The following is a 26,460-nucleotide window of genomic DNA, read 5'->3' as shown; positions in this document are numbered from 1 at the left end:
CCATATCAAGTGTACTAACATTTTAACATTTTGCATTATAGGGGTCCCAGAAGGAGAAAAGACAGAAAGGTGCAGAAAACTTATTGGAAGAAATAATGTTTGAAAACATTCCTAACCTGGGGAAGGAAACAAACATCCAAGTCCATGAAGCACAGAGAGTCCAAAACAAGATGAACCCGGAGATCCACACCAAGACACATTATAATTAAAATGTCACACATTAAAGATAAAGAGATAATCTTTTTTTATTTTTAATTTTATTTTTAGTTCTTTAAAGTTTATTTATTTTGAGAGAGAGAGATAGAAAGCATACACACTTGGGGGAGGGGCAGAGAGAGAGAGAGAGAGAGAGAGAGAGAGAGGGAGAGAGAGAATCTCAAAATGATGGCACGGAGCCTGATGCAGGGCTCGATCCCATGAACCATGAAATCATGACCCAAGAGGAAATCAAAAGTTAGACGCTCAACTGACTGAGCCACCCAGGCGGATAAAGAGATAATCTTAAAAGTAACAAGAGAAAAACAACTAGTTATGTACCAGGGAACCCCCATGACACTATCAGCTGATTTTTCAGCAAAAACTTTGCAGGCCAGAAGGGAGTGACATGACATATTCAAAGTGTTGAAAGGAAAAAACTTACAATCAAGAATACCCAGCAAGGTTATCATTCAGAATCAAAGGAGAGTTTTCCAGACAAGCGAAGCTAAGGTAGTTCACCACCACTAAATCAGTCTTTCAAGAAATGAAGAGACTTCTTTAAGTAGAGAAGAAAAAAGTTATAACTAGAAATAAAGTATATGAAAGAAAAAATTGCACTAACAGAGGCAATTGTAGTTATTAAGTTATTATATATAGTTATTATAATATAGCTATTATATAATACATATAATATATAATATTTAATATATGATATAGTCATAAAGTATAATGTAAGTTATTATAATATATTATTAAGAGGCAAGCAGTTATTAAGCTAATATGAATGTTAAAAAGAAGAAGTGAAACAAGTATATCTCTAATAATTAGTTAAGGAATATACAAAATAAAAAGATGTAAAATATGACATCAAAATATAAAACATGGTAGGGGACAGAGTAAAAATATGCTTTTAGAATGCATTTGAACTTAAGCAAACACTGACTGAAAATAGACTATGAGAGAGAGAGAGAGAGAGATGGTAACCACAAACCAAAACCCTGTAATAGCAAGAAAAATAAAGCGAAAGGAATACAAACATAACACCAAACAAAAGCATCAAACCATAAAGAAGAGGAAGAAAAGAGGAAAGAAACAGAGTAACTACAAAAACAGCCAGAGACCAATGAGCAAACTGGCCATAAGTATGTACCTACCAATAATTTCTTTAAATGTAAATAGACCTAGTTCTACAATCAAAAGACAAGGGGGGTGGCTGATGGATAAAAAACAGACAAAACCGAGGCCCATCTGTATGCTGCCTATATGAGACTCACTTTAGATCTAAAGATACATATTGACGGAAAGTGAAAGGATGGAAAAAGATATTCCATACAAATGGAAACAAAAGCTGGGGTAGCAATACTTACATTAGATAAGATAGACTTTATTCTTTTTAAAGTTTATTTATTTTGGGAGAGAGAGAGAGAGAGAGAGAGAGAATGAACAGGGGGAGGGGCAGAGAGAGGGACAGACAATCCCAAGCAGGCTTGATGCTCAGCAGAGCCTGACGTGGGGTTCGATCTCACGACTGCAGGATCACAACCTGAGGCAGTATCCAGAGTGGATGCCCAAACTGACTGAGCCACCCAAGGACGCCCTCACCGTTTTTAGACAAAATAGACTTTAAAACAAACTGTAACAGGACACCTGGGTGGCTCAGGCGGTTGAGTCTCTGACTTCGGCTCAGGTCATGATCTCATGGTTCGTGAGTTCGAGCCTCACAGTGGGCTCACTGCTGTCAGTGCAGAGCCTGCTTTGAATCCTCTGTCCTTGTTTCTCTCTCTGCCCCTCCCCTGCTCTCTCTCTCTCAAAAATAAACATTACAAAAAAATAACAAAAGAAAAAGAAGAGAATCATACAAGGATAAATGGGTCAATCTAACAAGGGGATATATTTGTAATATTTATGTACCCTATAATAGGAGGCATCTAAATATATAAACAGACATAAATATCAATACACATAAAGGAAGAAATTGACAGCAATATAATAATAGTGGAACACTTTAATGCTATCTATCAATGAATAGATCAGACAGTAAATCCAGACAGCAAGGAAATACTGGTCTTAAACAATATAGTAGACCACATGGACTTTACAAAACTAGAAATCAATTTTAGGAAGAAAACTGGAGAAAAACCACAAATATGTGGAAACTAAACAATATGCTATTAAAGAACCAAAGGGTCAACAAAAATATCAAAGAAAAGACAAAAAAATTCCTTGAGACAAATGAAAATGGGAAAACCACGTTCCAAAACTTGTAAGATACAGCAAAAGCAGTTCTCAGGGGGAAGTTCATACCAAAATAGGCTTACCTCAATAAACAACAAAAACGTCAAATAAACAATTTAACTTTACACTTGAATATATTAGAAAAGTAAGAACAAGCAATGGCCAAAGTTCAAGAAGGAAGTAAATAATAAGGATCAGAGTGAAGATAAATGAAAGAGAGGCCAAAAAAAAAAAAAAAAAAGAAAAGAAAAAAGAAAAAAAATCAATGGGAGCACTTGGGTGGCTCAGTTGGTTAAAGCATCCGATTCCTGATTTCAGCTCAGGTCATGATCTCACAGTTTGTGGATTTTCTCTCTCCCTCTCTCTTTGCCTTTCCCCTGCTCATGTGTACTCACTCTCAAACATTTAAAAGAAAATTAAAAAAAGAAAAAAAGAAAAAAAATCAATGAAACCAAGAGCTGGTTCTTTTAAAAGATAAACTAAATGGACAAACCCTTAGGCAAGACTCATCAAGAAACACAGAAAGAGGGCCCAAGTAAATAAAAAATGAAAGACAACTTACAACCAATGCCACAAAAATACAAAGGCTCACAAGACTACTATGAACAGTAATACACTAACAAATTGGACAGCTTAGAAGAAATAAATTCCTAAGAACATACTATTTCCAAGATTAAATCATGAAGAAACAGAAAATCTAATAGACCGATTACTTACTAGTAACGAAACTGAATTAGTAAAAAACAAAAACAAAAACACAAAACTCCTAATGAACAGGAGTCCAAATTATGTCAGGAAATTGAAGATGCTTCCAAACTTATTTTATCAGGTCAGTATTACCCTGATACCAAAACCAGACAAACACACCACTAAAGAAGAAAATTACAAGTTAATATCCCTAATGAACACAGATGTAAAAATCCTCAACAAAATATTAGCAAACCAGGGGCGCCTGGGTAGCTTGGTTAGCTAGGCATCTGACTCTTGATTTTGGCATAGGTCATGATCTCATGGTGATGAGATTGAGCCCTGTGTCAGGCTCCACGCTGGGATTCTTTCTGTCCCTCTCCCTCTGCCCCTTCTTGCTTGTGTGTACTCTTTCTCAAAAAAAAAACAAAACAAAACAAACAAACAAACAAAAAAAGGATGATATACCATGAACAAGTAGGATTTATCCCAGGGATGCAAAGATGGTTCAACATCCACAAATCAACCAACGTGATATGCCACATCAACAGAATGAGGAATAAAAAAACATATGATCATTTCAATAGATGCAGAAAAAGCATTCGACAAAATTCAACATCAATTGATGATAAAAACTCTCAACAGAGTGAATATAGAGGGAACGTACCTCAATATAATAAAGGCCATATATGACAAACCCACAGCTAATATACTCAATGGTAAAAAGCTAAAAGCATTTTCTCTAAAATCAGGAATAAGACAAGGATTCTTATTCTCAGCACTTTTATTCAACATAGTATTGGAAGTCCTAGCCATAGCAATTAAAGAAATAAAACTCATCCAAACTGGAAAGGAAGAAGCAAAACTGTCACTATTTGCAGATGACATGATATTATATACAGAACACCCCAAAGACTCCACCAAACTATTATAATTAATAAATGAATTCAGTAAAGTTGCAGGATACAACATTAATACATAGAAATTTGTTGCATTTCTGTACACTAGTAACAAACTATCAGAGACAGAAATTAAGAAAACAATCCTATTTACAACTGCATCAAAAAGAATAAACTATCTAGGAATAAACTTAACCAAGGGGTTAAAGACCTACATTCTAAAACTCTGACACGCTGATGAAAGAAACTGAAAATAAAAAAATGGAAAGATATACAATGTTCATGAATTAGAAGAATTAATATTGGTAATTTGTCTATACTACCCAAGGCAATCTACAGATTCAATGCAATCCCTATCAAAATATCAAGGGTATTTTTCACAGAAGTAGAACAAATTATACTAAAATCTGTATGGAACCACAAAGGACCCTGAATACACAAAGCAAAATTGAGAAATAAGAACAAAGCTGGAGGTATCACAACCATATTTCAAACTATACTATAAGTCTATAGTAATCAAAAACTATTGTACTGGCACAAAAACAGGCACACAGATCAATGGAACAGACTAGAAAGACCAGAAATAAACCCATGCTTACATGGTCAATTAATCTATGACAGAGAAGGCAAGGATATATAGTGAGGAAAAAAAGAGTCTCTTAGTAAATGGTATTGGGAAAACTGGAAAGCCACATGTAAACAAATGAAACTGGACTGCTTTGTTACACCATACACAAAAAATAAACTCAAAATAGATTAAAGACTTAAATGTAAGACCTGAAACCATACATCCTAGAAGGAAGCATAGGTAATAAGTTCTTTGACACTGATCTTAGGAATATTATTTTGGATCTGTCCCCTCAGACATAAGCAACAAAAAGCTAAACTAAAAAAAAAAAAAAGGAACTACATCAAACTAGAAAAGTTTTTACACAGCAAAGAAAATGATCAACAAAACAAAAAGGCAACATAGTGAATGCAAGCAGATATTTGCAAATGATATATATAAAAAGGGGTTAATATCCATATATAAAAAGAACTCATACAACTCAATATTAAGAAAACAATCTGATTAAAAAACGGGCAGAGGACCTGAATAGACATTTTCCAAAGACATACAGATGGCGAACAGGCACATGAAAAGATGTTCATCATCACTAACCAGGGAAATGCAAATCAAAACCACAAAGAGGTTTCACCTAACAGCTGTCAGAATGGCTATTATTGAAGAAACAAGAAATAACAAATGCTGGTGAGGATGTAGAGAAAAGGGAACACTTGTGCACTGTCGGTAGCAATGTAAATCGATATAGCAACTATGGGAAATAGTACGGAGGTTCCTTTAAAAATTAAAAACAGAACTACCATACCATATGATCCAGTAATTCCACTTCTGGTTATTTGTCCACAGAAAACAAAAGCACTAATTTGAAAAGATACAGGCACTCCTATGTTCATTACAGCATCTTTTACAATAGCCAAAATATGGAAGCAACCCAAGTGTCCAAGAGGGGCAAATGGATAAAGAAGATGTGATGTGTATGCGTGTGAGTGTACATGTATGTAGGTATGTGTACACACACACACAACAGAATATTAGTCATGAGAATGAAATCTCGTGACTTACGGCCTAGAGTGAATTATGGTAAGTGAAATAAATCAGAGAAAAATACCTTATTTCACTCACATGTGGAATCTAAGAAGCAAAACAAACAAACAAGAAACAGGAATAGACTCAGCTGCAGAGAATAAACTGATGGTTGCCAGAACAGAGGGAGGGTAGAGGGATGGATGAAACAGGCAAGGGGGATTAAGAGGTACAATCTTCCAGTTATAAAACAAATAATACACAGAGATGTAATGTACAGCATCAGGAATGTAGTCAACAACATTTTAAAACCTTTACATGGTGACAGATGGTAACTAGACTTATTGCAGTGATCATTTTGTAATGTACATAAATACCGAATCACTATGTTTTACACCTGAAACTAATACAATATAGTATGTCAATTAAACCTCAATAAAAAAATGAGCTGTTCTAGTTTATTCAAAATTCTAGTGGAAAATGATTTTGAAAGATCAACTTTTAAATAGCAAAATTTCAGTAAACAGAACTGAACAAATTATTTTATAATAACAGCAAACATTTCTGTATTACTACTTATATGCAAGACACTGTTCTACATGCTTTACAAACATTTAAATGATTGAATTCAATTATTCAAAAGATACCTTTAAGTACTAAAGCATCCTGTGGCCTTTAGGATAAATACCAGTTGTTAGTATATGGACAAATAAGGATTTTAGAGTGCCAGAATCTAGGACATAACAGAGCTTAGTATAAATATATAATAGCCAAGTATAATGGGGCGCCTGGGTGGCTCAGTCGGTTCAGCATCCGACTTTGGCTCAGGTCATGATCTCGCAGTCCGTGAGTTCGAGCCCCACATTGGACTCTGTGCTGACAGCTCAGAGCTTGGAGCCTCCTTCTGTTTCTGTGTCTCCCTCTCTTTGCCCCTCCCCCATTTGTGCTCTCTTTCTGCCTTTCAAAAATGAATAAATGTTTAAAAAAAAAAAAAACAGCCAAGTAAAAAAAATTCTTTTTAATGTTTATTTATCTTTGAGAGAGAGAGACAGCGTGACCAGGGGAGGGGCAGAGAGAGAGATGGAGACACAGAATCCGAAGCAGGCTCTAGGCTCTGAGCTGACAGCACAAAGCCTGATGCAGGGCTTGAACTCGCAAACCACGAGATCATGACCTGAGCCGAAGTCAGATGCCCAACTGACTGAGATACCCAGGTCCCCCTACCAGTTTTAAGGTCAGATTTACTACTATTCTCTTTTCTCCAAATTCACAAAAACATACCAAAGCTAGTAAGTTATGAAATTCTGCCTGAATATAAGTTCTGGTGTACTAGTTAAAATCTTATGCTTTCTTGGGGCATCTAGGTGGCTCAGCCAGTTAAGTGTCTGACTCTTGATTTTGGCTCAGGTCATGATCTCATGGTCATGGGATTGAGCCCTTCATCAGGCTCCATGTGAATGTGGAGCCTGCTTGGGATTCTCTCTCTCCTGCTCTGTCTGCTCCTCCCCTACTCGTGCACTGGTGCGCTGTCAAAATAAATAAATAAACATTAAAAAAAAATCTTACACTTTCTTTTAAAGTTTGTTAGTTTGGGGGCACCTGGATGGCTCACTCAGTTAAGCGTCCGACTTGGCTCAGGTCATGAACTCACAGCTCGTGGGTTCGAGCCCCACGTTGGGGTCTGTCCTGACAGCTCAGAGCCTGGAGCCTGCTTCATATTCTGTCTCTGTCTCTCTCTCTGCCCCTCCCCTGCTTGTGTACTCTTGCTCTCTCTCAAATATAAATAACCATTAAAAAAAATAAAGTTTGTTAGTTTGTCCACAAATATTATTCTAGAGCCATTCCTAAATACGTCACATTCAAAACATCAACAAAGAGACAAATCTTTTATGTAAACCATATAGTTTTGTAAATGGAAAGATTATGCATAATAAAATATTTTAAGGTTATAACAGCACTCCAATAAAAACAGCTGACTTAGAAATTTATTTTAATATAAAATGTTCAGATTTAGATACACTTCCACATTACAAAAAAGATTTCTCTAATATTGTATTTACTAATGTATCATGTTTATAAAGTTGATTTGAATTCAGAAGTTTAATAATTTGAGTCATTCTAAAAGATTTTGGTCATAGGTTAATTATATGAAGAGTTGCCTCAATTTTTAGTTTCATGTATTGCTAAAATCACAAATGAATCTGCAAGTCTTCATTTAACACAATTAAAAGCTCCATTTAGTTATTTTCTAAGTTTATCAGTATATGAAAGGTATATGTACTTGATGTACTATTCTACTAACTTTTCTGTCTGAAATTATTTTCAAAATAAAAAGTTTTTTTAAAAAGGTAACCATTCTATTTGCATGTAGTCAAACCACTGAAAGTCTAGGCTGTTCAATGAGGCAATGATATTTACCTTAATACTCATCAGTGATTTTCCTATTAACTAGACTATTAATAATATACTTATCTATTGATAAATTAAAGACAAATCATTTTCTCTCTTCCCCTTCCTCCAACACACATAAACCAGAACATGCAGATTTTTAAGAAATGAACTGGGGAGTATATAATGAACTTAATTTTGGAGTTAAGTTCAATAGTTTCTTTTGTTTTTTAATGTTTATTAATTTTCTTGCGAAACAGTGCAAGTAGGGGAGGGGCAGAGAGAGAGGGAGACACAGAATCCAAAGCAGGCTCCAGGGCTCTGAGCTGCCAGCACAGAGCCTGACGCAGGGCTCAAACCCACGAACCATGAGATCATGGCCTAAGCTGAAATTAGATGCTTAACCAACTGAACCATCCAGGCACCCCTCAGTAAGTTCTTTGAAAGTAAAACATCCAGCTACTTTATGACTAGCAATTCCAGTGTTAGAGAAAATTTATCTAAGACAAATAAAAACATATGCCCAAAAGACTTTATAGAAAATTTCACAGCAACTTCATTCATGATAGCTCCAAAATGGAAACAACCTAAATGTCCATTGACAGGTGAGTGAATAAACAAACTGTGGTACATTTCTACCCAGCAACAGTAAGGAATGAACTATTGATACAACAACAAAATAGATGAAAATATAATGTGGCATGAAAGAAGCTAGACACAAAAGATTACACTGTGTGCAATTCCATTTATTTTCAATCCAGGAAGAGTGAAACTAAGCTATGGTGACAGAAATGAGGAAGTGTTTGTCTCTTGAGCAGCAGTGGTTGAGATGGACAAAAGGGGTATAAGGAAACTGGACAGTGACTGAACTGTTCTATTATCTTGTTTTAGTCTATGCCACAATTATATGTTATAAAAACAATGCATGTAAACTACAGTTCACTTGAAATAAATATACTTCTTTTAGAAATATTTTTTCTAAAATCAAAAGTAACAGGAACAAAAATCAAAGAGTTTTAACATTTCCAGACATGCAGGATGCTTACCTGTCTAAGAGCTGATCATGTTTTTCTAAAGCATTCTTTTCAGCCATCACTGCTCGTTCCTTTTCAGCTACAGCATTATCCCTTGCTTCTCGGAGATTTCTAAAATTTAAGTATACACTCAATTATTCCAAATACATAAGTATCTATTTCCTAAAGATTCATAAATGTACTTGCTTAGAGTGGACTATCTGACAATCTTAAGGACCCACTTGAGGTTGGTGACCTAAGGTGGATATTATATGAATTTACCTGGCTTGGTATTTCTATAGCAACACACACTAGTACAGGTGCAAACATGGTCTACCTCTAAATGTCCCAGTATCTTTCTCCATAACTTATCTCTACGTGGGTTAAAGGTAGGCTAAACAGTTTGTATATATAACTTGTTTGATCCTTACCATAATCTAATGAGCTAAGTATAATTACTCACACAGTACCCACAAGAAAACTGAGGTCTTGAGAAGTTAATAAATATTCTATAAAATATTTTAAATGCAAAAATATAACATAGAGATCACAAGTGTCAAAATGGGAACAAATGGGATATGAGCTAGCTGAAGCGATGACCCTTGGGATCTCACTTACAGAGGAATGGAAGAGAAGAGAACTGAGGGCTGATAGGTTAGGAAGAAGAAGAGACAAAGGACATGTAGTCCTGATAAGATGACAAACAGATAAATGTAAGTAGTGTACAAACAGGATAAAAGACTAGAGATTGCTGCTAAAGAATGGTGATTTGGAGGTGGAACAGTACTTCTCAGGATAGAATTTTAGTGGATACCAAGATCCAGGGTGTAACCACTGAAGTAGCTAAGTGAAGCTAAGTCGATATTCCTGTAGGGCTCAAGAAAGTATGAAGTCAGAGCGTTAGGTGAGGCACCCACTAATAGTACTGATGATAGCAGGAACTGAAATTGAACGACACATTTAATAACATCTAAGGGTAATGTCCAAAAAGCAGAAGGTAACAAGAGTGAATAATTAGGTTATGGCACAACAAGATATGAGCGCCTTTACAGATCAAATCTTGTTTTTTTCTTAAACTGGAAGTCTGGATCAAGAAAAATACCAACAGTAAGCTTTTTTTCAGAGACCCACTTAATTTTTTAAAAATCCACTTCTCTAACATAGTTATAAATAAATATAGAGTATAACATAAATAATTTTGCTCATATAATTCCTACAAATCCTGTATGTTTATTTTCTAACCATTTTTTATAGTGAAGTAAACTATAACTTCAAGAGCTTAAAGTACCTAGTTCTAAGTCACAGCCTATGTTAAAGCTCTAATTTGTGTCCAACCATGTCTACTGCAAACAAAGTGTTTTTTTTAATATAATTTATTGTCAAGTTGGCTAAAGCAAGTGTTTTTTTACATCATATTACCATATCTCCCATAAAGACCTGGATTGGGTATTAGAGTTTTGTGTTTATTATTCATGGAGAATATCAGTAGAAAGTCATGAAAATCCACATCGTTTAAATAAATCTATATAATAACTATTGGACAGAAATGCTTACTTGCTGTGCCAGTATGAAATGTCATCTTTTACATTGTGATACTAACAACAAAGTTAAAATTTAAAACGTATCAACCAACAGAGACTCCTCAATCAAATGGTTTATGAACCAGAAATAAATAGTTCACAAAAAACTGGAGTACAGATAACTTATTAAGAAGAAAATAGCTTTTATATATTATTCTCTAAGTGGAAGTGCATTTTAAAATAGGTATCACAAAATGTCATGTCATTATTTTCTGACATCATCCTGATTGCAATGGTCTTCAAAAAATATTCTATCATCAAACTAACGGAAACATTAGATTTAATTTTATAGACAGAATTAAATTCTTTAAGTATATTAAACAATGATGTATTTTTCATTCCTAGATGATCTATATATTTCAGTCAGTAAGTCACCACAAACTGGTTGCAATTTTCATTTCTCAAAGATAGCTTCATTGTTCTGTAAGTTATTTCAATAACAAAATTCCAAGTAGATTGCCATTATAGTACTATTAATCATGAACAGTTAGTAGGTGGAGAAGCTTCAGTCCCTAACTATATTTCCTTTCTGCAATAATGGGCATTAGAAATAAAAGCAAGTCACAGAGAATGAAATAAAACCCAGAATAAACTAACAAAAGGGCTTGTGAGCAGAGATATGATTAGAAGGTCCTAGTGCATTCACCATGCTACAATCTATATCATCCAGCTAACTATAGTTAGTGCTATATTAAAGCATAAACAAAATTCCAAGGCCACAAAGAAGAGTTGATTATTTTTTTTTTTTTTTAATTTTTTCAACGTTTTTTATTTATTTTTGGGACAGAGAGAGACAGAGCATGAACGGGGGAGGGGCAGAGAGAGAGGGAGACACAGAATCGGAAACAGGCTCCAGGCTCCGAGCCATCAGCCCAGAGCCTGACGCGGGGCTCGAACTCACGGACCGCGAGATCGTGACCTGGCTGAAGTCGGACGCTTAACCGACTGCGCCACCCAGGCGCCCCAAGAGTTGATTATTTTTAATTGGAGGAAGAGAGGTGAGTGTATGAAGGGAAGATATGTAAGTTGGACCTTGAAGGACAAAAAAGGCAATTTAAAAAAAGAAAACTAGGGTGCCTGGTGGCTCTTTTTAGCATCTCACTTTGGTTCAGGTCATGATCTTGCGTTCGTGAGTTCAAACCACACATGGGGCTTTCTGCTATCAGCACAGAGCCCGCTTCTGATCTTCTGCCTCCCTCTCTGCCCCTCGTCTACTCTCTCTCTCTCAAAAATAAATAAACATTAAGAAGAAAAAAACAAAAAGAAAACTAAAATGAGTCTGAAAAAATGCTAGAGGCTGAGGTTTCTACCAACAGGCTCTCTCCTAGATGTCTGCTGGTAAGATTTCTGTGTGAACCTAATCTCCTAACAGTTTCCATACCTTCCACATCTCCACTCACACACAACCTGCATACAAGAAGGCTCACAATTCCTTTTAACATAAATATAGAGATACAGTACTTACGCCTTTAATATTATCAATTGACCTTTAAGGTTTCTGACATAAACCGAATATATTCCACTGACAATCATAGTAATAACAAACATATAGATGCTTACCACGTGCTAGTAACTATTTTAGGCATTTTACATACTACAACTCATTTCATCTTCACAACAACCCCGCAAAGTGTAGGTTGTCTCATTATCTCCATTTTACAAAGGAGAAGACTGAAACACAGAGAAGTAGTTATCTACCGTCACACAGCAAGGGAGCGATGGTGCCCAAATGTAAACCCGAGCTGTCTGGTTCTAGAGTGCGCGCTCCTTATCATGTCATGCTGCGTTTAGTAAGATTCCCTTTGTGTCACAGAAGTTGTCTCCTTGGGAAATTCTGTCATTATAAGATTTATATGGTCATCTCGTAGCACAAATGTTGAATTAAAAATAAGCTTCGTAAAGACTGCGACTATATTACATAAAAACTTGTTCTTACAGCCCATGCTCCTTCAAACTTAGACTGGTTTGATAAAACACCAGAAGGATTATATTCTGGCCACAGATAAAACCATAATTGCCATATAACTAATAAATTATCCACTTAAAAATGTTAAATGCATTAGAAATGTAACAACATACAGTTTTGGAAGAGCAAGAATTCTAATGTTCTTCAAAGGACAAACTTGAAAAATTTGATAGAGACTATGTGCAGCATGTATAAGTTAAAGAAGCTAAAGTTTTAGAAGTCCAAATGAATATATAATCAAATGTAATGAATAATAATAAAGAATGATGTTGGAAGTTGGCCAAATGGCCAGAATTAGAATGTTTTAAATACAAAATTAAAATATTTCATTCTTAAAAATGCTTTTAGAAAGCTAACATTTTTTTTTCATGTTTTTCACGATTCTTTCATGTTACATCCTACGAAGTCCATCTCTCATGTGGACATATCAGAGATACACATACTTATCTCTCCCATCCACCCTGTATTTATGCACAGGAGGCGGAGAGGAAAGACGGTAGAAAAGGGAAAAGAAATCCCATCATTCCTATGTAAAGCCAAAACTGAGAGCCCTAGTATAATAACTAGTGTCCAAACAATGTATTTTTCAACTTGAGGCATTTTTAAGAGTGAAAGAGGGTGCTATTAATAACTATGTCAGAGAAATAAGCATAAAGCAGGAATTACGGGGACAAAAACTGGAAGATATCATCATTTCAACTATGACCTTCAAACAAGAAACTTGAAGAGTTAAGTATTCATTACTTCACTAAATAAGAGAATCGTAATATTAAAATAAAACAGATGTATTTCCTATGCAAACTAATGTTTCAAAACTTGATATATTAAAGTTTATCCAGAATTATCTTACAACCAAAACCTGAAACCTCAGTACAAAATGTAACAATGTATTTCTGTACATGGAACATACTTTCCTACTACTAGAAGATAAATTTCATGGTGCCAATATGACAAATCAAATTTATACTTGAAAAGTTTGGCAAGAAAACTTTCTCATTTTGCAAGAATGAGAAAAACGTTAGGAACCTTTGAAATTCTAATAGGAACAAATCAGAGTTTGGGAATGCCAAGGGCATGCTTGGCCTGAATAAACACCACTAATGTCTCAGAACTTGAAATTTACCAAGAATAAATAGTGAAAAAAACATGGATGTCAGAAGAGCTCCCTAGGCACAACTAAGCAATCCATTCTCCTGCCTCCATATAAAAATATTTTTGGTTAATAAAAGTGAATACATTCTTTCCAGTTAGAACAAAAAAGGGACTGAAACAGGCTATTTACATGACAAGCTTATTTACAGGGAAAGTATCTGAATTAATCACTTCTGCCTCCAGATGAGTCTTCCTGGACAACATATAAAACTGCTCATTTCCATATCTGAAGCCATTGTTTTTAAGATGGCATAAACAAGAAGGGTTGCAAGTGGATTATCTGCCGTTTATAATCAAATGACCAACAATTGTTCCTTTACTTAACATAGTTGTTGAAAAGTGATGACTAGGAAGGATATAACAAAAAAAAAGCAAAGTGGAAATTGTATGTAACATAATTTCTTGGGGGGAAGCTATGCATTTCCAGAGAAGAAATTTTTTGAGATTACTTTTCACTGAACATACTATATTTTCCTATCGTTTCAATTTAGTTGGTGCTCAAGCAAATTTTTTGTTCATTTTATAGATGTGAAAACTTCATCCTAGAGTAGATAAATATCTGGCTCAAACTATGGTTTAAAAGAAGTTATGAAAAATGTAAGTATCAAAATGCAAAAACTTATTTAAAATCCATTTATGTGTTAAGGTTTAAAAATTAGCTGATGGGGTGTCTGGGTGCTCAGTCAGTGAAGCATCCAACTTCGGCTCAGGTCATGATCTCAAGGCTCGTGAGTTCGAGCCCCACATCAAGCTCTGTGCTGACAGCTCTGAGCCTGGGGTTTTCCTCAGATGCTGCCCCTCTCTCTGTCCCTCCCCTGCTCACGTGCTGTTTCTCTCTCTCAAAATAAATAAACATTAAAAAAAACTTAAAAAAAAATCGTGTGAAAGAAATCAAAATATGTTATTAAGTCCTGAGTGCCCTGGAGAAAAACAAAGCAAAGAAGGGGCTAGTGGGCAGGAGGTGTGGAAGGATGAGGAATTCCACAGTTTTCTACAGGGTGGTCAAGACAGACATCAGAAAGCAGGTAACATCTAAAGACATGGAGAAAGTAAGGAAACAAGGCTCTAGAATACCCAGGAGTGGAAGGTTAAGCAGTGGAAACTGTAAACATAAGGGACCTGAAGAGCCTGCCTATGGGTTAAGGGAACAGGAGCAGTGTGAGTAAACAAGGGACTAGAATAGAGTAGTAAGATGAGGACGGGATAACTGGGAACTGATCACACAGTATCCCAGGGCATGATAATCATTTAAACTTGTACTCATTTGGATGGGGAACCTTTTCAGTTGAACAATAATTCAATTTGATTTACAGTTTAACAGGAACTGTACTGAGAACAGACCTGTGAGGGCAAGGAAGGAAGCTGGGGGGCCACTTAAAATCTTGCAGTAATTCTGACAAGAGATAATGGTAGCTTGGATCAAGATGGTGTCTGTGAGATGATAAGAGAATCATAAATTTTGAAGACACAACTAAAAGCATTTGCTGATGAATAGAAGACAGAATGTGAAGAAAGAGAAGAGGTTGATGACTTCAAAATTTTTGCTCTAAGAGGAAATGAGTTATCTGTAACTGATCTGGGGCAGACTAAAGGTAGAGCAGGGTTGGAGGGACAGACGTGTACTTTTGCACATATTAATTTTTTTTTTTTTGCACATATTAAATTTAAAATGCTTACCAGATAAACAAATAGAAATGCCATGAAGGCAGCTAGCTGCAAAAAATGACAAGGAGATGAAGAGGACCAGAAAAGGGAGTGAGTAGGTATAGCCAGTAAGAAAGGGGCAAAATCAAAGTGTAGTTATCTTGAAAGTCAAAGATATGTTTCCAAGAGTGAGGAGTGGTCAACTGTATGAAATATTGCTGACAGGTCAAGTAAGATAGGAACTGAGAACGTGACAACTAGATTTTCAGCAACATGAAGGTCTCTGGAGTTTTTGATAAGAATGGCTTTGTTAGAGCAGCACAGGGAAGCAAAAGCTTGGTAATAGATTATTATTTCTTTTTTAAAGTAGCCTTCACACCCAGCATGGAGCCCAATACGGGGCTTGAACTCACAACTTTGAGACCAAGACCTGAACTGAGATCAAGAGTCGGACACTTAAACGACTGAGCCACCCAGGTGCCCCCTTGGTAACAGATTTTTTTTTAAACGAGGGTAAAGAATGAATATATAAAACTGCAGGAATTTGGTTACAAAGGGAAACAAAGAAATGAGCCAGTGGCTACAGGAGGAAGTGGCAATTAAAAAATAAGTTTTTTTTTAAAGATGGGAGAAATAATGTTTGTTAGTAACAATAGTTGGGAATAGTTGGTAGAAAAGGAAAACCTTTTCCTTTCTTCAAAGGAGATAATTGTTGGAGCTGTGTCTTTGAGCAGGAGAACATGCTCTTGTTACAAGTAGAGGTTGGGCTTTAGGTAAGTAGTAAAGAGAGATAGATTCAGCAAAAAAAATCATACTATTTTATGGAAAAATAAAGGCCTATTTACTAATTTTCAAAATTATAAATGCCTTTATGAAGTTCTAATGATTCACACTCAGCCCTGAAGTATAAAGTGGGGTTTGAAACTCTCTTAAAAAACCAAATTTCTTTCTCAAATAAATTACCGCCAAAATTACCATTTTGCTAAGAGATCTTTTATCAGTTTTTATAGCCTTGACCAGTAACATGGGAATCTGCATTGCACTGTAGAATCAGATGTATCTAGTTTTACCATTTAAATAGTCTGTAATCATAGGCAAATCACACTCACTGTGTCTGTTTCCTCATTTCCAAAACAGGGATACTAGTACCTACAACCTCATAAAATGTCCCATTTAATTCTCTCTACAATGTATATAGAGTGTTGAGTACAACGCTTGATATGTAATAGGCACCCCATAAATAGTAGCTAGTTAGTATGTTATCTAAATATGAAAGGCTACATTAAAAATTATGAAGATGGGGCGGCTCAGCTGGTTAAGTGTCTGACTTTAGCTCAGGTCATGATCTCATGGTTTGTGGACTCAAGCCATGGGTCAGGCTCTGTGCTGACAGCTCAGAGCCTGGAGCCTGCTTCAGATCCTGTGTCTCCTTCTCTCTCTGCCTCTCCCCTGCTCATGTTCATGCTCTGTCTCTGTCTCTCAAAAATAAACAAACGTTAAAAAATTTTTTAAAAAAGTTATGAAGATATTCATTTAGAGAATAATAATTAGGGTTTATGCTTCCCAAGGTTTTTTTATTGTATAAAAAGAAAATGACAATATATACAAGGGTATCCTGCAGAAACAGAGAAGACTGCTGGAGGGGCTTCAGCAGTTTAATACCCTTCTTGCACTTTAGGGCTGAGGGGAGTGACATCTGGGATGCAAAAGAGAAAAATTTCTGGTACTAAATGTCATGTCACACAAATACTTTTAGGCTTGGTTAGAGCTGCTGTACCTGTGAAAGATCAGGAATGGTTATTCTCCTTTCTAAATCTTGTCTGAAACCTTGGGTTACTAGCTGTGCCTGACCAACCATCTCTCTGAGACCGGCAAAGTAGAAAAGATGAAGTCATGTCTGACGTCCACTTCCTGTCCGTCATCAGGTGGTGTCAATTCTTTCACCCAAATACTATTTAAAATCAGCTTGTATTCTCTCCTTCCATTTCTCAGCTTCACTTAAGCTTTGCAATAGTCTGTTAACCAATCTCCCTGCCTCTGGGCCCTCTTCAATTATAATCCTCCCGACACCGTAACTAGTTACAAAAAATGAATATATCACATTACTCTTTTTCTATAAAACTTCCAAGAATTCCCTATTAACATCAGGGCTTTTAAAAACCTCACCCTATCCTGAATGTTACTACCTGCCTTGCTACCCTATGAGCTATATATACACAATAGTTATATTTAAGTTCTTGCATAACCTGAACTCACCTTACTTCTTCTCTGGAACACCCTGTACACCTTGAAATAATTAAATATTATTAATTAAGCAGTGAACACATATGGTAATCACTTATAGGCATAAAAAGATAGTTAATAATAAAATATAGCTAACAATAAAATTTCATTTGTAACTCTTTGAGAAGATCCTGAGTTATCTGTAAAGCCATATACTTCCAGAATAATCTAACTAAAAAGACACGCTGAATATTCTTAAGTTTTTCCATCTAAGAACTTAAAAAATTATTCAGACACCTGGTCAGACATGAACAAAAGAAGTTTGTTGAAGCACCAATTGAGGACATACACTTTTAAAATGATGAATGGAGCCTGAATATACTGGTTCAGATTCATCTATTCTTTTTTAAAATTGTTTGTTAACATTTATTTATTTTTGAGAGACAGAGAGAGAGAGTGCAAGGGGGGGAGCGGCAGAGACAGAGGGAGACAGAATCTGAAGCAGGCTCCAGGCTGTGAGCTGTCAGCACAGAGCTCGATGTGGGGCTTGAACCTACAAACTGGGAGATCGTGACTTGAGCCCAAGTCGGATGCTTAACTGACTGAGCCACCAAGGCGCCCCTCGATTCATCTATTCTAATGCATTATATATACTCAACTAACCTTTGTAAATAAACTTGGATTGAAGATGTTTAATATCACTCCAATATTTGACACAAACTTCAAGTTTATGTCATTAAGTTTCTTCTTGAGTACTTTTGGAAGATGATAAATTCTGATCAAGATGGATTTTACTGATATGGTGGGAAAATAAAATCACTAAAGCAATACTGTCACATTTAAAAGCATATTTTTGATCTCCCTTTCCCTACTGGTTTGACTTTTTCAAAAGCGTAATACTTGTAACAAACTCATTCTCCTTTTTACAGGATCACTATGAGAATAGTTCTTTCTGGGTTCACAATTATGAGACCACCTTAGGTCAAGGTAGTTTTTACTTTTGGAAAAACTTAATCAGATGAATTTATTTCCTTTTTGTTACCTCATAGTATTAATTAGGAACAAATATGTTAGGATTTTATGTAGAAATTTAGACTGAAACAAAGGGCATACAGACCTGCATGTCTGTATCATGTCATTTAAGGAAAATGGTTCAATGCTATGGAGATCAATACTTAAGATTTTTTTAATTTATTTTTTTTAATGTTTATTTTTGAGAGAGAGAGGGAGAGAGAGGAGGGAGGGAGGGAGAGAGAGAGAGAGAGAGAGAATATGAGTGGGGAAGGGCAGAGAGAGAGGGTAACAGAATCCGAAGCAGGCTCCAGGAGCCCGAGATGGGGCTTGAACTCACAGACCACGAGATCATGACCTGAGCTGAAGTCGAACGTTTAACCAACGGAGCCACCCAGGTGCCCCAATACTTAAGATTCATTACATACTTTATAGTAGTGCCTTCTAATGATAATAATTTCATAATGTTATCAGTGACTTTTATACAATCTTCATTTTAATACTGTCAACAAATCGATAAAAGAAAAAAACTTAAAATACTGCCTACAGATAAAAGGTATCAGAATAAGTACTACTTATACATAGCTTTATAATTTATAATGTACTTTTCATATACATTATCTCATTGAGACCTTACAGATCACTCTGTGAAACAGTACTATTAGCTCACTTTATAAAAGAGTAAATTAAACTTCAGGGATATTAAGCAGATTTACTGGCAGAGCCAGAATTTAAGTTTAGTCTTTTGATCCAAATCTTTTTCATAATATACTCCCTGTTCAGGAATAAAGCTTTTCTTCCAAATGTATAAGAGGGTCTGTACATTTCAGTCACAAAATACCTACTAAGCAAGAAGTTATTTATAGAAGAATCTCACCACCAGAGTGAGTTTCACTATTTCCCACAGCGGCAAACTACATTTTAAAGCAACAGAAGAAGACAAGAAGCCTAACTCCCAGACTGAGCAAAGCATACGTACATACACGTTATAATCCCAACTACAGTACTTTTGATGTATCCAAATACCCAAATTCTTTCTTTGCTTATTTCTGCCTTTTCTTAAGTCTTTGTCTCTTGTGCTCTCTTCCCCTTCACTTCACAAACTACGGTATGACTGCAGGGATAGATGCCAAGATCAGCTGGCATGTGTTCCATCTTTCTCTTACACATCTAAGAGGAGAAAATAAAAGGCACTCTCTTAATATCCCCCAATGTATAGAAAACAAACCAAGGCCATAAAATATTTCTTTAATCTTATTTAATTTTCTTCTAAAAATGTTTATGGGGGGAGAGGTAAAAAGACTAAGTACAAACATGCAAGTGTAAGTACTTCGTCTGTTTTAACTCCTATTATGAGATTTCAAAAGAAATAATTTATAATTTATTTTTACTTTATGAAGACTAGTGAGACATAAGCACTAAGTACAGTTAAATCCTGCCATAATGAAGAAACTGTGATTCAAAAAGATTCAGCCATATAAAATACAGAGTTGGATTACTGTGAGGTTAAAAAAATGACAAAGGTGAGCCCTACAGCTAGGGGTCCTTGTGCAATTCAAATCCATTTGGATCTGGGCTGCAGTCTGGCGCCACCTGGTGGCAAATGCCCACTCTGGTTTCAATATCCATGGGGTCATTCTGGGTACAGTGCCTGCCCGGGGTTCCAGGGCAGAGGCCGGGATCCCAGGAATTTCCTGGTTAGGTGGTATCCATTTTGATGTGGATATGGAGGCAGAACAATATTGGGGAAAAGGAAACCTGCTTTTTGTTTCCATGCTTCTACAAATAGTTCTGTCAGCTATTTCCCAACCTACCTGTATCAAGCATCCTAGAGAATAAGGGCTAACTTGTCTAAATCTATGTTGCCATGCATTTTAAAGGATTTTTAAAAAGAACAAAAAACTGAAAAATCAGGAAATTCTCAAAATGATTGTAATACCAAAGTTTATGTGCTATGTGGGTTATCTGGAAATAATTATGCATGCTATCAAAGAAACAATCCCATATATTTTAAGGTTAATAAGCCAGTCAATAAAAGCCTATAAAATCTGTAACAGAATTGAGTCACAGGACTAAAAGTACTTATGTGTAAAACAGAAATAATATCACCTATGCCACAGGTCTATCTCATGCCCAGACCCTTCTCTTGAGATTCAGAACCTTATACAGTCAATTTTTCTGTTTATATTACACAAAAACTTTAAATAAAATAAAACTAAATTTACCTTGTTTTCCTATTAAAGCCTTATTTTTTCCCCTAATATTTTAAAAATTGCATCATCATCCACATTAGCTACCCAATCCAGAAACTTGATGACATACTTAACATCTTCTCACTCCCTAATCCAATCTAGTCACTGAATCCTGTTGGTTCTGCCTCCCAGAAATGTTTTCAATCTGGCCCATTACTCTCCATCTCTATTGCTATAATCCCGTTCTATCATTTCTCATTCTGGTAGCAGAACCAACCTCAAAAAGTGGCCTTTATGTCTGTGGTCATATACTTTACTTCTCTACTCTCTCCACATTGCAGAGAAATCTTTTTATATAAAATTGGATCATATAATGCATATTCTTAAAATCTTTCCATTGTTCCCCATTGGTCTTACTTAGACAATGCTCCAAATACATGATCTGGACCTCTGTTTCCCTCTTCTGTTTTATCTTTTAGAATTCAGTCTACACTCAAGTCATATGGAATTATTTTCAGTTTGTTCAAAAAGCTTCATATTGTATAATCTCCAGGTTTTATACATGCTGAACATTCATTGCCCAATTCCTTTCCCTTCCCTAACCTGCATCTTACACTTAGTCATCATGCAGGTATCAGCATGGGTATTTCTTCTGCCGTGACGTCTTCCCTGATTCTATATAGTCTCATCCTGTGTTGTCATTTTCTCCATTATCATTATAATTATTGTTTCTCTACTGTCTTTATGTCTATTAGAAAACCAACTTCATGAAGACAGAGGTCCCTGATGTATCTATGGCATATGGTGGATCTCAACAAATGTTTGCTAAATAAGTGAATACAGTGCGGGGAGAGCTCAAATGTAAACTTTTCTAACATCAACCTTGGTATATAGTAGGCTTATATCTCTTCTTTTGGTCTGCATTTTGAACCCTACCAGCAAGTGACCACAAGGTAGAGGAAACTTTTTACCCAATACAGGGCTGGGACTAACCAAAATTTTGAAAAAGATGGAAGAATTTGTTTTGACATTCTTTAATCTCTCTGTATGCATCTCTCTCTAATCTCCTAATGTCCTTGTTGTCCTAAGCATGAATTCATAAAAATGGCGTACTTTAGTTATGACCATGAACAGCTAAATGCAACAGCATATGGATCTTAAAAAAAGGTTACATGAAGAATCACATATAGCCACAAAAGAATACATACAGCATGATCCCTTTATGTGACACTAATATAATATGAAAACTAAACTATATTTCTCAGACATATATATTTACTGGTAATTTAGATAATAAAAGTACAAGAAAAAGCAAGAAAGTTAGTATAAAAATCAGAATAGTAGTTATCTTTATGGAAGGAAGGAGTTAAGCAGAAAGGGTCTCAAAGACATTTTTGTGGTGCTGACACTGACTCTTGATTTGGATGGTGGTTAAACAGGTATTTAATTTGTAATTACTTACCAAATGTACATTTAAAAAATATAGTTTATATCCTCTATGACTGACTGAATAAACACACAAATACATCAAAAGATACTCCATGCTCATGGATTAGAATGATTGGGAAAGTGTCCACACTACCCAAAAACAAGCTATAGATTCAACGCAATCCCTATAAAAATTCTAATGGCATTTTTCACTAAACTAGAACAAAAATCCTAAAATTTGTATCGAACCACAAAAATCCCCCAATAGCCACAGCAATCTTGAGAAAGAAGAACAAGGTTGAAGGCATCATGTTCCCTGATTTCAACTTATATTACAAAATGAACATAATCAAAATAGTATGGCACTGGCATAAAAACAGACACATAGATAAATGGAACAGAATGGAAAGCCCAGAAATAAAGGAGTCTTTTCAGTAAATGGTGTTGGGAAAACTGGAAAGCCATTTTTTGCTTTTGTTGTCAGATTCAAAAAATCATTGTCAAGATTGGTGTTGAGGAGCTTACTGCCTATGTTTTCTTCTAGGAGGTTTATGGTTTCAGGTCTCACATTCAAGTCTTTAATCTATTTTGAACGAATTTTTATGTGTGGTGTAAGATAGTGGTCCAGTTTCATTTTTTTGCAAGAGGTTGTCCAATTATTTAACTGCTCGAAAGGATTTCAACATTATCATAAAAATCTCTCTCAATCTGTTTTATTAAAATAACAATTTAACAGCGATTTAAAAAGTTATCTTTGCTGGTTTTCTACCCAAAGGCTAATTCTGCACACGTAGTTCTTACAGATTTTCCCTAGTAGAGGCCAACTACATTAACACAGTAGGTAAAATTCCAGCTTTTTTTGCCTGGAATTGAGGGGAGGAACCCTCAAAGTTTTTGCTACTATACTCCTAGTAGAACAACATGTTACAGTGATAATTATAGAATTAAGTCTGATTTAAAGTCTTGCTTGTTGGCAAACTTCAAAATATCATACACTCAAATCAGTGTTGATAAACTAGTATGAGACAAGTCAATTTCAAAATAATTTTCCCACTAAAATATAAACTTTCAAAAGCCATATGAAGTATAATCATAGTATAATATAGTATAGTATAGTGATAGTATAATGAAGTATAATGATAGTAAAAAAAAAAACAAAACAAACTACTGTTGAAATAAGTAGCATTTATTTCACCCTAATACTGCCAATCACTGACTAAGGGAACCGTATATATACTAATCTAAAAGTGATTAAAATGAATAAAAATTATTCATCTTCAAGATTATTTAATATATCTGTCAGGGCCAGCAGATAATGAGGCATATGTGATATTTCATATTATTATTCCAGTTTTAAAAAATTTCTTGCAGAAATCATTGGCATGTTATGGGAAGAACTACTGGCATCTTTTATTCCCTTTTCATCTCTGTCCTCAATATGAACCCTTAAAGGCAAAAAGACAAGTTCCCAAGATAATGAAGAGATAATGGGAATACCTGAGTAAAGAGGCTTACCTTAAGGTCTGATAAACCCTCTTCTGAGGTAGTTACCAAAGACCTTAGAACTTTAATGTTCCATTTTATTTAGATTTGATGTCATAGAAATAGTTTAATAAGCTTCAAAGAGAAATAATTTCCTACTTCTTTTATACCTGTTTTCCCGTTCATACATTTCCCGAGAGGCACTTCGAAGTTGATCAATTTCTTGATTAGTTTTCAATCTGATTTGTTCCAGTTCATCATGTAGTTTATTTTCATATTCTGTTTTATAATGGTCTCTGCAAGGAGTCAAAGATAATATCCATGAATTTTGTTTCTGTAAAAGAAACGTACTTTTATGCTTCGTGTTAGATTTATTATCTTATGTCAAGTAAGTTCTATATACAATGTTATCTGAAAAACATAGTTGTTAGATATATTGCCTCAAAGGCTTAATTACTATATAAAATGTGCTCATCCTTAAAAATATCATATTAATAGTTTTTAATGCATATGGCTAAAGACCTGAAAACTGATGTATATGGAATGCCCTTGATTTAAACATAATCTGGTGTTGTACATGTTGAGAGACAAAATTTAAAAACAAAACGAAAATGACTCTAATTGACTGTAAAACCTTTCCTTCTAAAGCACAACAACCACAACCACTGTGATTTCTGAGCAAAGTCAAAGCATTACCTAGGCCATTAGCAGGAGCACAAACACATGAAAAATTCCACAGACTAGGGAAAAAGTTATGAATGTGTGAACTTTTAAAGGATTAAATTTTAAATTTGTTTTAGTTTTGGATGTGCTGATAAAAATAAATATCTCAAGGATTATAAGGACTATAACTATATACATATATATATATATATACACACATATATATACACACATACATACACACACATACATACGTGTATATGTACTATATATACTATATATATACTATAACTCTAATAGCTTATACATCTAGTTGAAGAGAGAAGACAGGATCAAAATGCAGGAGTCTGATTCCGGAGTGTGTATGCAATGCCGTCCCTTCATTCTTCTTAGGTTTCACATAGTCAGGAGAAGGTCAGCTTAGGCTCTGCACAATTAGACTGTTTTCAAAAGATCCTTTCACAAAGATACTTACATCTTTTCTTTCAAAAAACACTTACATAGAGATCTTAGTTGTAGACAAAAAGGTTATGTCATAACAACAACAAGAATTATAGCATATATACACCGACCCAAAAGAAGTAGTCTTTTCACTATTGGGAAAAAAATAAAACTATGTCTTAAGAAAAAGTCAACTAGAATAAGAATATATTAAAAGGAAACAAAATGAACTGTTATTTTAATATAGTCCAATATAATTAAAAAAAAAAAAAAATCACTGTTCTTCCCCAAGCTAAGAGTTCCCTCAGAGAAAATGGTGCTAATTTGTATCTATTTATGTGAAAAATAATGCAAATCTTGCCTGGATGTTACATATTTTTCATACATCTCTTCTCTAGCCTTTTTGGTTTCTTCAAGTTGAGCCTGAAGTCTTTCAAGGCGATCCTCTTCATGGGCACAGCGAACACTAAGCTCCATGTTTTGGCGACTGAGATACTCTTTATCCTTTTGCAGTAAAGTAACAGTTTGTTGTAAGGTGGTTACCTACATATGGGCAGAGACAGATAGTGTCCAGAGCAACTTCGTCTTACTTTTCAGGGTTTACTGTAATATTTTCTTTCACTTATGCTTTCACTCACCACATAAAAAGCTAATTCTTACTTTGCAATTTCCCATTCAAACAGAGCTACTGAAGTCCCTTTTTCTGTTAACTACATCAAAAAGGAAAAATGTCCCTCCCACAATTCTGCCCTGGGCTGTGCCCACAATCACCGTATGATAAAATACACATGACTCTATGAGCTTACCTCTTTTGATAATTCATTTCTTTCTTTAGCTTGAGTTATGTGAGAGGCTTCAAGTATTTCATGTTTTCTCCTTAACTCAATTATTTCCTGTTCAAGGGCATCACGCTCACTATAAAATTCAAATACACTTATTTATTTTTACTAAAATAAAATTCAAATACATAGGTACATTTTATATCCAATTTTATAATCAACATTTAAAAATGGGCTGGGGGCACTGGGTGGTGGCTCAGTTGTTAAGCATCTGACTTGGGCTCATGTCATGATCTCACATCAGGATTCCTGAGTCGAACCCCTCATTGGGTGAGCTTGTGCCCTGCTTCGGGTGAACACAAGCTCTACTTTGGGTGAGCACGAGCCCCACTTCAGGTAAGCCCTGCTTCTTTCTCTCTCTCTCTCTCTTTGTCTCTCTCTGCCCCTCCCTCACTTGTGCGTGCTCTCTCTCTCTCAAAAAAAAAAAAAAAAAGAAAAGAAAAAGAAAAAAAAACAACCAAAAAAACCCAAAACCCAAAAACAACAACAACAAAAAACCAACAAAAAAAGGGGCTGATTTATGTTTCAGGAAACCAAAGAGAAATACCAGCAGTGGGGCTTTAGTGTCATTTTGTGAACAATAAAGTGTCTGCTTTTCAAAGCAAGGTTTTAAGACTGTTCATATATATAAATGTAAATTTGTTATCTTTAAAAAATAAATATGTAAACTACACTACCCAGTAAAATACATAAGAATACCTTCTAAGGTACACAGCGGTATCTTTTCACTAATCATCATTAATCTTATCTTGAAGCCAAACTTTTAAATAATTTATATGTGGCTCTAGGCTTTCAGTTCAGTTAGCATCAAAAAGCCCCTAATTCATCACT

At 35.2% G+C, this 26,460-nt stretch overlaps 1 protein-coding gene across 8 annotated transcripts in view; it reads right to left on the bottom strand.

Moving 5' to 3' along the window:
- The window catches only part of PIBF1 (progesterone immunomodulatory binding factor 1), a 201,561-nt gene that overhangs the window by 130,885 nt on the left and 44,216 nt on the right, over positions 1-26,460 (bottom strand). For all 8 annotated transcript variants that reach the window (XR_006199612.1, XR_006199615.1, XR_006199614.1 and 5 more), the window contains exons 7-10: positions 25,597-25,705; positions 25,152-25,333; positions 23,857-23,982; positions 9,042-9,140 (exon numbers count right to left, since the gene is read on the bottom strand). Coding sequence is in view for 5 of the 8 variants with exons in the window: in XM_042927768.1 (XP_042783702.1) it covers positions 9,042-9,140; positions 23,857-23,982; positions 25,152-25,333; positions 25,597-25,705 (516 nt within the window). In the remaining 3 variants the exon portion in view is untranslated. The remainder of the gene's footprint in view (positions 1-9,041; positions 9,141-23,856; positions 23,983-25,151; positions 25,334-25,596; positions 25,706-26,460) is intronic.

Source organism: Panthera leo, chromosome A1 (genome assembly GCF_018350215.1).
Source record: "Panthera leo isolate Ple1 chromosome A1, P.leo_Ple1_pat1.1, whole genome shotgun sequence".
Classification (NCBI taxonomy): domain Eukaryota; kingdom Metazoa; phylum Chordata; class Mammalia; order Carnivora; family Felidae; genus Panthera; species Panthera leo.
Note: the sequence above shows the minus strand (reverse complement) of the source record. Positions and strands in the feature narration are given on the sequence as shown.